A 14,253-nucleotide genomic window follows, 5' to 3' on the forward strand; every position below is an offset into this window, starting at 1 on the left:
ATTTTTTTAAATTATAAACGAAGGTTCGGGGACAGCCGCATTCACATGATTGATATAATTTAGCTTGTTGCCATAAAGGTTTCATAAACTGCAGCTCCCCAATGTTAGCTTTCAATATTTAATGAGATTAATCACTTTATTCAAATTGAGGATTCAGTTTGAGGATATTTATAATAAGAAAATATATATTTAGAATTTTTTTTAATTATAAACGAAGGTTCAGGGACAGCCGCATTCACATGATTGATATAATTTAGCTTGTTGCCATAAAGGTTTCATAAACAGCTCCCCAATGTTAGCTTTCAATATATATATTAGGGCTGTCCCCGACTAAGGATTTGTATAGTCGATTTGTAGTCGCCAAAATTAGCCGATCGACTATGAAAAAAATTTAAAAAAAAAAGGTATAATATATATAATTATATATATTTTTGTATATATTTTTTTATCATTCCATTTGGGCTGTGGGGGTGCTTAATGTCTGAAGGAGTCGACGGAAGGCTTCTTGTCCTCTGCGAAAGCATGCAATTGGTCCACTGATGGATACATGTTGATATTTGTCTAGTCTAGTGTGTTCATTAGATGGGTGAAATCCTCTTTCAGTGCCTCTGTGCCTGTCTTCTTAGGCAGTTTGCCTCTGGTATGCATGCCATTAGCGTTAGCCACGCTTCTAGGCCGCTTTGCTTTTGGAAAGAATGATACAAAAAAAATAAAGGTTTAAAAAATTAAAAAATTAAAAAATTATAATATATATATTTTTTTGCAAAAGTATGGTTGGGTAAGGCAGTAGGGTTAAGGTAGGCAGGAGGGGTTGGTAGGGTAGAGCAGGGAGGTATACAGATGGGGGAGTGGAGAGAGGCTCATTTGGTCATGCAAGACTGGTAGGTGGGCACCATGTACTTGATGTTGATGAAGGCGTCTTGTCCTCCCTTCTGCTCAAACAGCTCCAGGGTCTCCTGGATCAGTTCCCCCATATTCTCTCTCCTCTGCTGGTTGTAGACAATGCCGTCCCCAGTGTTGATGTGCATGTTCTTGAAGATGTTGAAAATGGGTAGGATCCGTCTGTAGTATGGCACCAGATTCACTCCTATCATGTCTCCTGACAACACCAGGTGCTGTAGGATCTTCAGCGTGGTGCACATCACCTGCTGGTTCCTCGTGTTCAGGGCATTCTCGATGGGGATGATGAGCTGTGGGAGGACAGGCAGGATCTTGTGGCCTCCGTGATCCAGCATGTCATGGATCCCCTGGCGGGAGAAGAACTCGTAGGGATGAACCGTCTCACACAGGCCATTGAAGAACAGAGGCAGAAAGTGTTGGAAGTCCAGCTTTTCAATATCGATCTTCCATTTGATGCACATCATGCACTTGTCGTTGGTGTCCAGGGCGATGGGGAGTTCTCCTTGCTCGTAGAACATGCGGAACTTCGTGGGTTTGGACTCTCGCTCGCAGAAAGCTCCCGCCTTCGGAGGCCCCACCACCACGGCGTTCTTCATAGTTGACTTCACGCTGAAACCGTTGGCTGTTAACTCCGTCATGTTCTTGGACATGTCAAATAATAACAAGACAAATTTTGCGTTACAGCGAAAATATGCTTGCTGCCTTTTGTTAGCGTTGCAATGAGATTTTCTGAGAGAATTGTTTATATATACACAAATGTTCTAGAATGTTCTATTATGACATCATACTGTGACATCACAACATGACATCATAGCATTCTATTATGACATCATTATGACATCATGACATTCCGTTATAGCATTCTATTATGACATCATTATGACATCATGAAATTTTTTTGTATTGATTTCTTTTTAATATATTCTTTTTTATGTTCATTCTGTTTAAACCAATGGGGTTTTTCTTCACAGTTGCAGATAAAGAGGCTACACTAATATTATAGTATTAAAAAGTGATGAGTTATATTCAAAAGTTGATTGAAAAGTTGATTTAATAAATAAAAAAAAGACTAATTTAATGAGATTAATCACTTTATTCAAATTGAGGATTCAGTTTGAGGATATTTATAAGACAATATATATTTAGAATTTTTTTAAATTATAAACGAAGGTTCGGGGACAGCCGCATTCACATGATTGATATAATTTAGCTTGTAACGTAAACGGTCTCAAAAAGCCTGGATCGTGGTGATGTTAGCTGTGGGCTACTCTGCGTTGCTTCTAAATCTATCAAGGCTACTGGTCGCCCGTTTCAGAGGTACGGCGCCGACGGAGAATGAATGAATTCCAGCCAAACAAAGTGAACAGGGTGCAAGGCCTAAAATAGGTGTTTTATTGCACTCAAAAAGCACACACTATTCTAAAGTTGAAACCTATTAAAGTCCGCTAAAAACAAGGTACTTCCATAGGCTTCTACTAAATACAAGTGATCGAATTATTCTATCTAAATTCAATAATATTCTTGAGCAGGAAGCCGGGCTGGTTCTCTCTGATGACGGTGGAAGATGTGTTCGTCTCTCTCCTTTGCCTGCTGAGAGGGATTATAAAACTCACAAAGACACACCCCTTAACCGACGTCACAGCCATGACGTCGATCAGTTCCCCCAATCATAGTTATCGGCGGCCATTTTGAAGTTTTTTAAAGAGGCAGTCTGAAACTTTATTTCACATTGTAAGAGATCCGTTTTAATCCATTTTTACTAAGTTATTTTATCATAAGATTTAGATATTATTCTGTATCTTGTAAAGATACATAACCGAGTCCTTCTTGTGTAATTTATAGTGAAACTATAGCTGAGATATTACAATTTGACATTTTGCAACCATTATTTCAAACTGGACTTTCTCTTAGGACATAACCTAGTATTAGCAGATAATTATCACACAGTTCGTAAGTAACATAAATTTCCTGGGCGTGTGCTAATTTCCTCAAATAGTATTGTTGAGCTGGTGCTGAAGGGAGCCACAGGCCACTATATGTAAATTACAGCTGCTGACAAAGGGGGTTTCGTGGCTGCTTTTAGTAGCTGTATGACACCTTCTGACCCCTCTAGTTTCTATAGTCTAAATCAGTGGTGCCCAACCAGTCGATCGCGATCGACAGGTAGATCTCGATTAATAAAATTTGATTATATAAAAAAAAACAAAAAAAAAAACGTTTTATTTTTTTGCTAAATCAACTCTGCCTCTCTTTGTTAACTACAACAAGCAATGCTGTTTGTTATTTAAGATGAGGTCGGACTCGGCACTGACAGATTTGTGTTTATTATGCTGCTTTTATAAAGCCTCAAATGACGGCTTACAATATACAATTTTGGCTGGTAGCTCTCGGCTAGGTGGTAAATTAAAAAGTAGATCTTGGTTCAAAAAAGGTTGGCCACCCCTGGTCTAAATCTACAGTTGTTTTTTCAAGTAGCCTCGGGTCGCCTTCAGCTGTTATGGTTCCAACACGTCCCATTGACTCTAGGGCTGAGGTTAGACTAGTGTATTCCTGGCGTTTTTTTATACGTTTTTGACGACGTATCATGTCCTATCTACACAGAAACGCGTTTTTTGGCGTTTTTTTGTGGATACGGCTGAAACGCAAAATTGTGTTTGCGTTTGGAGATACGCAAAAAAAACGAGTCGACAACAGCGTGTAGTCAGCACGCTAGCCGTTGTTGCGAAAACGCCCATGCGCAGTAGATACCATCTGCGTGCCCTTCCGGTGACAACAGTGTGTGTGTTTGGGACAGAGCTCCGTGTCCCAATAGCTTCAGCTACCATGTGTTGTCAAGTTATTGTTATAAGGACCCCAGTCCAAGCTACAACAGTCTGCATTCCCTTAACAATTGTTTGTATTGAGCCGTATTGTATTGTACCCATATGCAATATGTTAAATAAAGTTTACATCCATTCATTCTGCTAGCATTACCGATTGCATGAGCTGGCTAACGTGAGCTATCAGGATTCAGACCCTGTTAGCTCAGAGTTCCTCTTTCAACTTAACAAGCATTAAACAAAATGGCCCAGTCATCTATTCACCTTTGTTTAATACACACAGCGTTGTCTCTAATGTTATCTAACTACTGATAGCTCGCGATATCATCAGTTTTGATGCTGGCTAAGTAGCGTGAGCTAACGTTAGCTTCTAGCCACAATGCTATATTGTTATAATGGCATACTCCATTGACGTTAGCATGCAGCTAACAATGCTACCGAGCGTTTTTTACACTAAACTATCCGCTCTTGGTGGTCACTTGTGTTGATGTTAGTTTTGTTTCATCAACAAATGACAGGCAGAACACACAGTGAATGTATCCGTTTTGTTTATTGCACTTTTATTAGGCTTTGCTGACAAATTATGGTTATTATTATTAAAAGATGGTGGCGCGGCATAGGCGCCTGCCTTATTGACATCTTTGCTGGAGCTTCCACCAGGAAGTGTATTGGCACATTCGTTCTGATTGGTTGAAATTGCATTCATGTTTGCCACCTACTGCCACCTACTGCTTTGGCAGTGTACTACATCAGTGTGCTTGGCTGACAAAAACGAAAAAAAAACGAAAGTGTGACTCGAGGCGCATGACGTCGCGGCGATACGCGGCGATGCGTATAAGAAAACAATACGAAGATGATACGAAAGGTGTAACCTCAGCCTAGGACTGCTCCCAGCCACTTAATATGCATATGCACACAAGACTTTTGTTCTGTCCTGTCTCAAGATAAAATAGTACCTTAGAGCGTTTTTCCCTTTGATCCCTGGCGGGTTTTCTATAGAAATAAACAACCTACTGTCACCTGGCAGGATCCTGTTGAGTTCACTCACAATAAAATGCTATCTTTGTGACCCCCCATGGTGTTCCCAGCCTCCCCCCTAGGACTGGCTTGACCATTTGGTAAACGCTTTGACCTGGCTCTCCAACACAACATTCCTATATATTTTTTTTTATTGGTATTTTTCCCCCCTCCTTTTTCCTCCGATTTTCTCCCATCCCAATGTTAGTTGTTATGCCAATTCCCAATCCCCTTCCTGGTCGCTGCGCACTTACCCCCCACAGTCGGTCTGGGAGAGTGGAGGCTATCACGTGCTTCCTCCGACACACGTCTAGCCAATCAACCGCTTCTTTTCACCTGGCAGCGCGGACTCTCACTGAGAGGGTGTAACGTGTGGAAGGATCACACTACCCCCCTTAGATCCTATCCGCGCTGAGCAGGCGCCCCGACCGAACTGTAGGAGTCGCTGTTTACAACGACCCGGACCCACCCCTCCAGCTTTCCCACCCTCTAATACAGCCAATTGTATTAGTGTGAATGGCCAGCCAAGCTGGTGACAACGCCGGAGCTGTGAGCTGGAATCCAGCGTCTCCGTTGTTGGTGACGAACACAATCTCCGCTACGCCACCTGACCGCCGTAACAACATTCCTAGTTTTAAAGAGTTCTTTGTTTGTGGATTAGTTTATTTGAATTACTTTTAACCTGGAAATGACTTATTTGATTAATTCAGTGTGTAATATTAACCAATATCACTAAAGCTCCTGTTTAATACTAAGCTTACCAATTTAAACAGTTAATTGCCTTTTGTATAATGAGAGAGCTAGGTTATCTCCTTAGTGGAATTAATTAATTTAGTCAGATTTACGATAATCGACCCTTTGAGAATAAAATTCTCACAATCAGTAAAACTCTAAATTAATCACACTGTTACTACTACCTGTATAAAATACAAAAACTAAAAACACATTTTACTCGTATTCAACTTAAAAAATAAAAAAAACACTTCTATGTACACACCTCACAACCATTTCTATGTACATTTCTTTCACTCCCCCCTCCCTTAACATTCTTCCAGCATTTCCCACTTTATAAACCATCAGTATTAAAAGACAATTCAATTATTAGGACCTTCCTGATTCTTACTAGGAAGACCCTTTCTTTTAGTTTATCGTGGTTTTTAAATCAAATATGTGGGCCTATTTTGTGTTCTTGTTTCCACCTATACTCCGTTCTGAAACCAAAAGATTGTTACACATACTACGAGAAAGAGAGGGAGAGAGAGAGAGAGCATCCAAGTCATTTTGGTTAGATTCTCCTAATGAGAGCAATTAACCCTCTAAAAACCTCTGAGGTCTGATCCTAATTCGTTGTGGCCGTGGCTCCCTGATCAGGGAGTCTCCGGTTGGCTCTGCACTAAGCGCCTCCTCCTCCATCGGGTCCAGCATAGGTGCTGTCGGGTCCAGCATTGGTGCTGCCCTTAAATCCACAGAGGTGAACTTCTGTTCCCCTCTGTCTGGCTCCTGCAAAAACCCTTTGTCGTCTCCTTCGTTGTGGAGCAGGGTCTCATCCTGTTCCTGACCAAAGGCTTCGCCTCTTTGGTCCAGGAACAGGGGTTCAGATTCCTGCCCTTCTGGTAGGGCTTTTACACAATGCGAGAGATGGAACCACATCGGTGATCCTTTGACCTGCAGAGCCTTTTCCGTGGCTCGTACAACCTTGTATGGTCCTTCTCGCTGCGCTCAGTACCATTTACGTCTAAATACTTTAACATACACGTAATCGCCGGGTAGGATCTGAGGTGCATTTTGCCTATCCTCCTCCTCCTCTGTTTCCTGTCTACTGGAAACATAACTATGCACCTCCCTGTGCAGTTTTGTCATATATTTCACGTACTCTCGCATGTCATGTTCCAGGATGTCCAAACTCGGACCTTTGCCTGTTGCGCGCAAGCCCGGCACAACCATACATCGGCCGAGCATCATTTCATGCGGAGTCAAACGCAGGCCATGAATTTCACTTGAACGGCATGCCATCAACGCTAACGGCAGGGCACTCAACCAGTTTAGACCAGTGTGCTGACAGATTTTAACCAATTTGTTTTTTAGCACTCCGTTCATGCGTTCCACCATCCCTTGACTTTGGGGATGATAGATCCAAATCTCTGTTTCACTCCTAGTTGCTGGAGTATTAAACATACAGTTTTGTCCACAAATTCGTTTCCATTATCGGACTGGACTTTATCAGGAATTCCGAACCTCGAGATTACGTCTTGGCATAAGAACTTGGCTACCGATGCCGCATCCTTGTGTTTGGTGGCGCATGCCTCTATCCACCTTGAAAAACGGCACACTACGACGAGAATAAAACGCTTCTGATTAATCGGTTTAATCATGTCTATGTAGTCAATCACAAGTTCTCTCTGATGACGGTGGAAGATGTGTTCGTCTCTGTCCGTTCTATTGTCTCTCTCCTTTGCCTGCTGAGAGGGATTATAAAACTCACAAATCATAGTTATCGGTGGCCATTTTGAAGTTTTTTAAAGAGGCAGTCTGAAACTTTATTTCACATTGTAAGAGATCCGTTTAAAAAAAAATTATTGATCTTTTTCCCCCTCCTTTTTCCTCCGATTTTCTCCCATCCCAATGTTAGTCGTTATGCCAATTCCCAATCCCCTTCCTGGTCGCTGCGCACTTACCCCCCATAGTCGGTCTGGGAGAGTGGAGGCTATCACATGCTTCCTCCGACACACGTCCAGCCAATCCACCGCTTCTTTTCACCTGGCAGCGCGGACTCTCACTGAGAGGGTGTAACGTGTGGAAGGATCACACTACCCCCCTTAGATCCTATCCGCGCTGAGCAGGCGCCCCGACCGAACTGTAGGAGTCGTTGTTTACAACGACCCGGACCCACCCCGCCAGCTTTCCCACCCTCTAATACTGCCAATTGTATTAGTGTGAACGGCCAGCAAAGCTGGTGACAACGCCGGAGCTGGGAGCTGGATTCGAACAGGCGGTAAGAGATCCGTTTTAATCCATTTTAAACCATTTATACTAAGTTATTTTATCATGATTTAGATATTATTCTGTATCTTGTAAAGATACACAACCGAGTCCTTCTTGTGTAATTTATAGTGAAACTATAGCTGAGATATTACAATTTGATATTTTGCAACCATTATTTCAAACTGGACTTTCTCTTAGGACATCACCTAGTATTAGCAGATAATTATCACACAGTTCTTAAGTAACATAATAATTTCAAATAGTTTATCTATGTTTTTCTCTAAACTATGTTTCCAGTATCCTAGAAATCCACCGGTTTGGACTCCTTTGTTTGTCTAGTAGTTTGCTAAATTATGCCATTGTAGTCGGGTGCACTTTAATTCTACTTTATACCTTTATTTGATTTCCTAGTTTGGATCTCTAAATTTCCTGGGCGTGTGCTAATTTCCTCAAATATTATTGTTGAGCCAGGTGCTGAAGGGAGCCACAGGCCACTATGTGTAAATTACAGCTGCTGACAAAGGGGGTTTCGTGGCTGCTTTTAGTAGCTGAATGACACCTTCTGACCCCCTCTAGTTTCTATAGTCTAAATCAGTGGTGCCCAACCAGTCGATCGCGATCGACAGGTAGATCGCGGGCTGATTTCAAGTAGATCTTGATTAATAAAATTTGATTATATAATTTATTTTTTTTGCTAAATCAACTCTGCCTCTCTTTGTTAACTACAACAAGCAATGCTGTTTGTTATTTAAGATGAGGTCGGACTCGGCACTGACAGATTTGTGTTCATTATGCTGCTTTTATAAAGCCTCAAATGACGGCTTACAATATACAATTTTGGCTGGTAGCTCTCGGCTAGGTGGTAAATTAAAAAGTAGATCTTGGTTCAAAACAGGTTGGCCACCCCTGGTCTAAATCTACACAGTTCTGTTTTTTCAAGTAGCCTCGGGTCACCTTCAGCTGTTTTTTTTTTTATCCACATTTTCTCCCATTTTTCTATATTTTCTCCCATCCGAATTTCGTATCATCCAATTCAACCCTCCCCTGTCACGAACGCTGTTTCTTGCCTCCCACAAGCCGGCTGCAATGTGGACTAAGTCATACATAGCACAAGTCCCCTCCGGTACTTGAGGTAACAGCAGTCGCATCTTTTCACCTGCGCAGCTCGATCTCTCAGTGGCGAGGAGTAACGCGTGGGAGGCTCACGCTGCCCCTGATACTTCCTGATTCTACTGCGCAGGCGCACCAACCGACCTGTAGGAGTCGCTGTCCACAATGCCCGATCCCCACCCATCAGTTTCCCACCCCCTAATACGGCCAATGTGTATTAGTACGGACGACCAGCTAAACTGAAAGCAATGTGGAGCGCTGGGGGTCACCTTCAGCTGTTATGGTTTCAACACGTCCCTTTGACTCTAGGACTGCATATGTACACAAGACTTTTGTTCTGTCCTGTCTCAAAATAAAATAGTACCTTAGAGCGTTTTTCCCTTTGATCCCTGGCGGGTTTTCTATAGAAATAAACAACCTACTGTCACCTGGCAGGATCCTGTTGAGTTCACTCACAATAAAATGCTATCTTTGTGACCCCCCGTGGTGTTCCCAGCCTCCCCCCTAGGACTGGCTTGACCATTTGGTAAACGCTTTGACCTGGCTCTCCAACACAACATTCCTATATATTTTTTTTTATTGATCTTTTCCCCCCTCTTTTTTCCTCCGATTTTCTCCCATCCCAATGTTAGTTGTTATGCCAATTCCCAATCCCCTTCCTGGTCGCTGCGCACTTACCCCCCACAGTCGGTCTGGGAGAGTGGAGGCTATCACGTGCTTCCTCCGACACACGTGTAGCCAATCAACCGCTTCTTTTCACCTGGCAGCGCGGACTCTCACTGAGAGGGTGTAACGTGTGGAAGGATCACACTACCCCCCTTAGATCCTATCCGCGCTGAGCAGGCGCCCCGACCGAACTGTAGGAGTCGCTGTTTACAACGACCCGGACCCACCCCTCCAGCTTTCCCACCCTCTAATACAGCCAATTGTATTAGTGTGAATGGCCAGCCAAGCTGGTGACAACGCCGGAGCTGTGAGCTGGATTCGAACAGGCGAATCCAGCGTCTCCGTTGTTGGTGACGAACACAATCTCCGCTACGCCACCTGACCGCCGTAACAACATTCCTAGTTTTAAAGAGCTCTTTGTTTGTGGATTAGTTTATTTGAATTACTTTTAACCTGGAAATGACTTATTTGATTAATTCAGTGTGTAATATTAACCAATATCACTAAAGCTCCTGTTTAATACTAAGCTTACCAATTTAAACAGTTAATTGCCTTTTGTATAATGAGAGAGCTAGGTTATCTCCTTAGTGGAATTAATTAATTTAGTCAGATTTACGATAATCAACCCTTTGAGAATAAAATTCTCACAATCAGTAAAACTCTAAATTAATCACACTGTTACTACTACCTGTATAAAATACAAAAACTAAAAACACATTTTACTCGTATTCAACTTAAAAAAAAAAAAAAACACTTCTATGTACACACCTCACAACCATTTCTATGTACATTTCTTTCACTCCCCCCTCCCTTAACATTCTTCCAGCATTTCCCACTTTATAAACCATCAGTATGAAAAGACAATTCAATTATTAGGACCTTCCTGATTCTTACTAGGAAGACCCTTTCTTTTAGTTTATCGTGGTTTTTAAATCAAATATGTGGGCCTATTTTGTGTTCTTGTTTCCACCTATACTCCGTTCTGAAACCAAAAGATTGTTACACATACTACGAGAAAGAGGGAGAGAGAGAGAGAGAGCATCCAAGTCATTTTGGTTAGATTCTCCTAATGAGAGCAATTAACCCTCTAAAAACCTCTGAGGTCTGATACTAATTCGTTGTGGCCGTGGCTCCCTGATCAGGGAGTCTCCGGTTGGCTCTGCACTAAGCGCCTCCTCCTCCATCGGGTCCAGCATAGGTGCTGTCGGGTCCAGCATTGGTGCTGCCCTTAAATCCACAGAGGTGAACTTCTGTTCCCCTCTGTCTGGCTCCTGCAAAAACCCTTTGTCGTCTCCTTCGTTGTGGAGCAGGGTCTCATCCAGTTCCTGACCAAAGGCTTCGCCTCTTTGGTCCAGGAACAGGGGTTCAGATTCCTGCCCTTCTGGTAGGGCTTTTACACAATGCGAGAGATGGAACCACATCGGTGATCCTTTGACCTGCAGAGCCTTTTCCGTGGCTCGTACAACCTTGTATGGTCCTTCTCGCTGCGCTCAGTACCATTTACGTCTAAATACTTTAACATACACGTAATCGCCGGGTAGGATCTGAGGTGCATTTTGCCTATCCTCCTCCTCCTCTGTTTCCGGTCTACTGGAAACATAACTATGCACCTCCCTGTGCAGTTTTGTCATATATTTCACGTACTCTCGCATGTCATGTTCCAGGATGTCCAAACTCGGACCTTTGCCTGTTGCGCGCAAGCCCGGCACAACCATACATCGGCCGAGCATCATTTCATGCGGAGTCAAACGCAGGCCATGAATTTCACTTGAACGGCATGCCATCAACGCTAACGGCAGGGCACTCAACCAGTTTAGACCAGTGTGCTGACAGATTTTAACCAATTTGTTTTTTAGCACTCCGTTCATGCGTTCCACCATCCCTTGACTTTGGGGATGATAGATCCAAATCTCTGTTTCACTCCTAGTTGCTGGAGTATTAAACATACAGTTTTGTCCACAAATTCGTTTCCATTATCGGACTGGACTTTATCAGGAATTCTGAACCTCGAGATTACGTCTTGGCATAAGAACTTGGCTACCGATGCCGCATCCTTGTGTTTGGTGGCGCATGCCTCTATCCACCTTGAAAAACGGCACACTACGACGAGAATATAACGCTTCTGATTAATCGGTTTAATCATGTCTATGTAGTCAATCACAAGTTCTCTCTGATGACGGTGGAAGATGTGTTCGTCTCTGTCCGTTCTATTGTCTCTCTCCTTTGCCTGCTGAGAGGGATTATAAAACTCACAAATCATAGTTATCGGCGGCCATTTTGAAGTTTTTTAAAGAGGCAGTCTGAAACTTTATTTCACATTGTAAGAGATCCGTTTAAAAAAAAATTATTGATCTTTTTCCCCCTCCTTTTTCCTCCGATTTTCTCCCATCCCAATGTTAGTCGTTATGCCAATTCCCAATCCCCTTCCTGGTCGCTGCGCACTTACCCCCCATAGTCGGTCTGGGAGAGTGGAGGCTATCACATGCTTCCTCCGACACACGTCCAGCCAATCAACCGCTTCTTTTCACCTGGCAGCGCGGACTCTCACTGAGAGGGTGTAACGTGTGGAAGGATCACACTACCCCCCTTAGATCCTATCCGCGCTGAGCAGGCGCCCCGACCGAACTGTAGGAGTCGTTGTTTACAACGACCCGGACCCACCCCGCCAGCTTTCCCACCCTCTAATACTGCCAATTGTATTAGTGTGAACGGCCAGCCAAGCTGGTGACAACGCCGGAGCTGGGAGCTGGATTCGAACAGGTAAGAGATCCGTTTTAATCCATTTTAAACCATTTATACTAAGTTATTTTATCATAAGATTTAGATATTATTCTGTATCTTGTAAAGATACACAACCGAGTCCTTCACTAAAGCTCCTGTTTAATACTAAGCTTACCAATTTAAACAGTTAATTGCCTTTTGTATAATGAGAGAGCTAGGTTATCTCCTTAGTGGAATTAATTAATTTAGTCAGATTTACAACACTTGTTGCCATAAAGGTTTCATAAACTGCAGCTCCCCAATGTTAGCTTTCAATATATTAATGCTGTCCCCGACTAAGGATTTGTATAGTCGATTTGTAGTCGCCAAAATTAGCCGATCGACTATGACATTTTTTCTTTTTTTAAAAGTATAATATATATATATTTTTTTGTAATATCTTTTTTTTATCATTCCATTTGGGCTGTGGGGGTGCTTAATGTCGACGGGAGGCTTCTTGTCCTCTGCGAAAGCATGCAATTGGTCCACTGATGGATACATGTTGATATTGTCTAGTCTAGTGTGTTCATTAGATGGGTGAAATCCTCTTTCAGTGCCTCTGTGCCTGTTTTCTTAGGCAGTTTGCCTCTGGTATGCATGCCATTAGCGTTAGCCACGCTTCTAGGCCTCTTTGCTTTTGGAAAGAATGATAATTTTTTTTTTTTTTAAATAAAATAAAATAAAAAATTATAATATATATATTTTTTTGCAAAAGTATGGTTGGGTAAGGCAGGCAGTAGGGTTAAGGTAGGCAGGAGGGGTTGGTAGGGTAGAGCAGGGAGGCTCATTTGGTCATGCAAGACTGGTAGGTGGGCACCATGTACTTGATGTTGATGAAGGCGTCTTGTCCTCCCTTCTGCTCAAAGAGCTCCAGGGTCTCCTGGATCAGTTCCCCCATATTCTCTCTCCTCTGCTGGTTGTAGACAATGCCGTCCCCAGTGTTGATGTGCATGTTCTTGAAGATGTTGAAAATGGGTAGGATCCGTCTGTAGTATGGCACCAGATTCACTCCTATCATGTCTCCTGACAACACCAGGTGCTGTAGGATCTTCAGTGTGGTGCACATCACCTGCTGGTTCCTCGTGTTCAGGGCATTCTCGATGGGGATGATGAGCTGTGGGAGGACAGGCAGGATCTTGTGGCCTCCGTGATCCAGCATGTCATGGATCCCCTGGCGGGAGAAGAACTCGTAGGGATGAACCGTCTCACACAGGCCATTGAAGAACAGAGGCAGAAAGTGTTGGTAGTCCAGCTTTTCAATATCGATCTTCCATTTGATGCACATCATGTACTTGTCGTTGGTGTCCAGGGCGATGGGGAGTTCTCCTTGCTCGTAGAACATGCGGAACTTCGTGGGTTTGGACGGACGCTCGCAGAAAGCTCCCGCCTTCGGAGGCCCCACCACCACAGCGTTCTTCATAGTTGACTTCACGCTGAAACCGTTGGCTGTTAACTCGTTCATGTTCTTGGACATGTTGAATAATAACAACACAAATTTTGCGTTACAGCAAAAATATGCTTGCTGCCTTTTGTTAGCGTTGCAATGAGATTTTCTGAGAGAATTGTTTATATATACACAAATGTTCTAGAATGTTCTATTATGACATCATACTGTGACATGACATCATACTGTGACATCACAACATGACATCATACTGTGACAAATGTCATCACAAATGTTCTAGGATGTTTTTTTATTATAAAATTAATAATTTTTTATTTTAATTGTTTGGATCATTCCATTTGGGCTGTGGGGGGGGGTGCTTAATGTCTGATTTGGGTTAAATTAAGGTTAATAAAAAAAAAGTTATTTAATCATTTAAGCACCCCCACAGCCCAAATGGAATGATACAAAAGAAAGTCGACTATAGCCAAATTTTGGTGACTACAAGTCGACTATACAAATCCTTAGTCGGGGACAGCCCTAGATTCATGTTATTCAGTTTTTATCTGGAGATTCTACTACTGGTTTATTGACGGTTCCCAACCACAGCCAAAA

General features: G+C 42.8%; 2 protein-coding genes across 2 annotated transcripts; both read right to left on the reverse strand.

Moving 5' to 3' along the window:
• Positions 1-860: 860 nt before the first annotated feature.
• Positions 861-1,550, reverse strand: LOC311237463 (parkin coregulated gene protein-like; the record flags this gene model as incomplete). Its single annotated transcript, XM_084325355.1, has 1 exon — positions 861-1,550. One exon carries the CDS (start codon positions 1,548-1,550, stop codon positions 861-863), a length of 690 nt encoding a protein of 229 aa, XP_084181481.1.
• Positions 1,551-13,038: 11,488 nt separating this feature from the next.
• LOC311236745 (parkin coregulated gene protein-like) lies at positions 13,039-13,728 on the reverse strand (the record flags this gene model as incomplete). The annotated part of the gene is made up of 1 exon (XM_084324494.1): positions 13,039-13,728. The coding sequence occupies one exon, from the start codon at positions 13,726-13,728 to the stop codon at positions 13,039-13,041; it is 690 nt and encodes a 229-aa protein (XP_084180620.1).
• Positions 13,729-14,253: the final 525 nt, after the last annotated feature.

Source organism: Notolepis coatsorum (genome assembly GCF_963971535.1).
Source record: "Notolepis coatsorum genome assembly, chromosome: 11".
NCBI lineage: Eukaryota > Metazoa > Chordata > Actinopteri > Aulopiformes > Paralepididae > Notolepis > Notolepis coatsorum.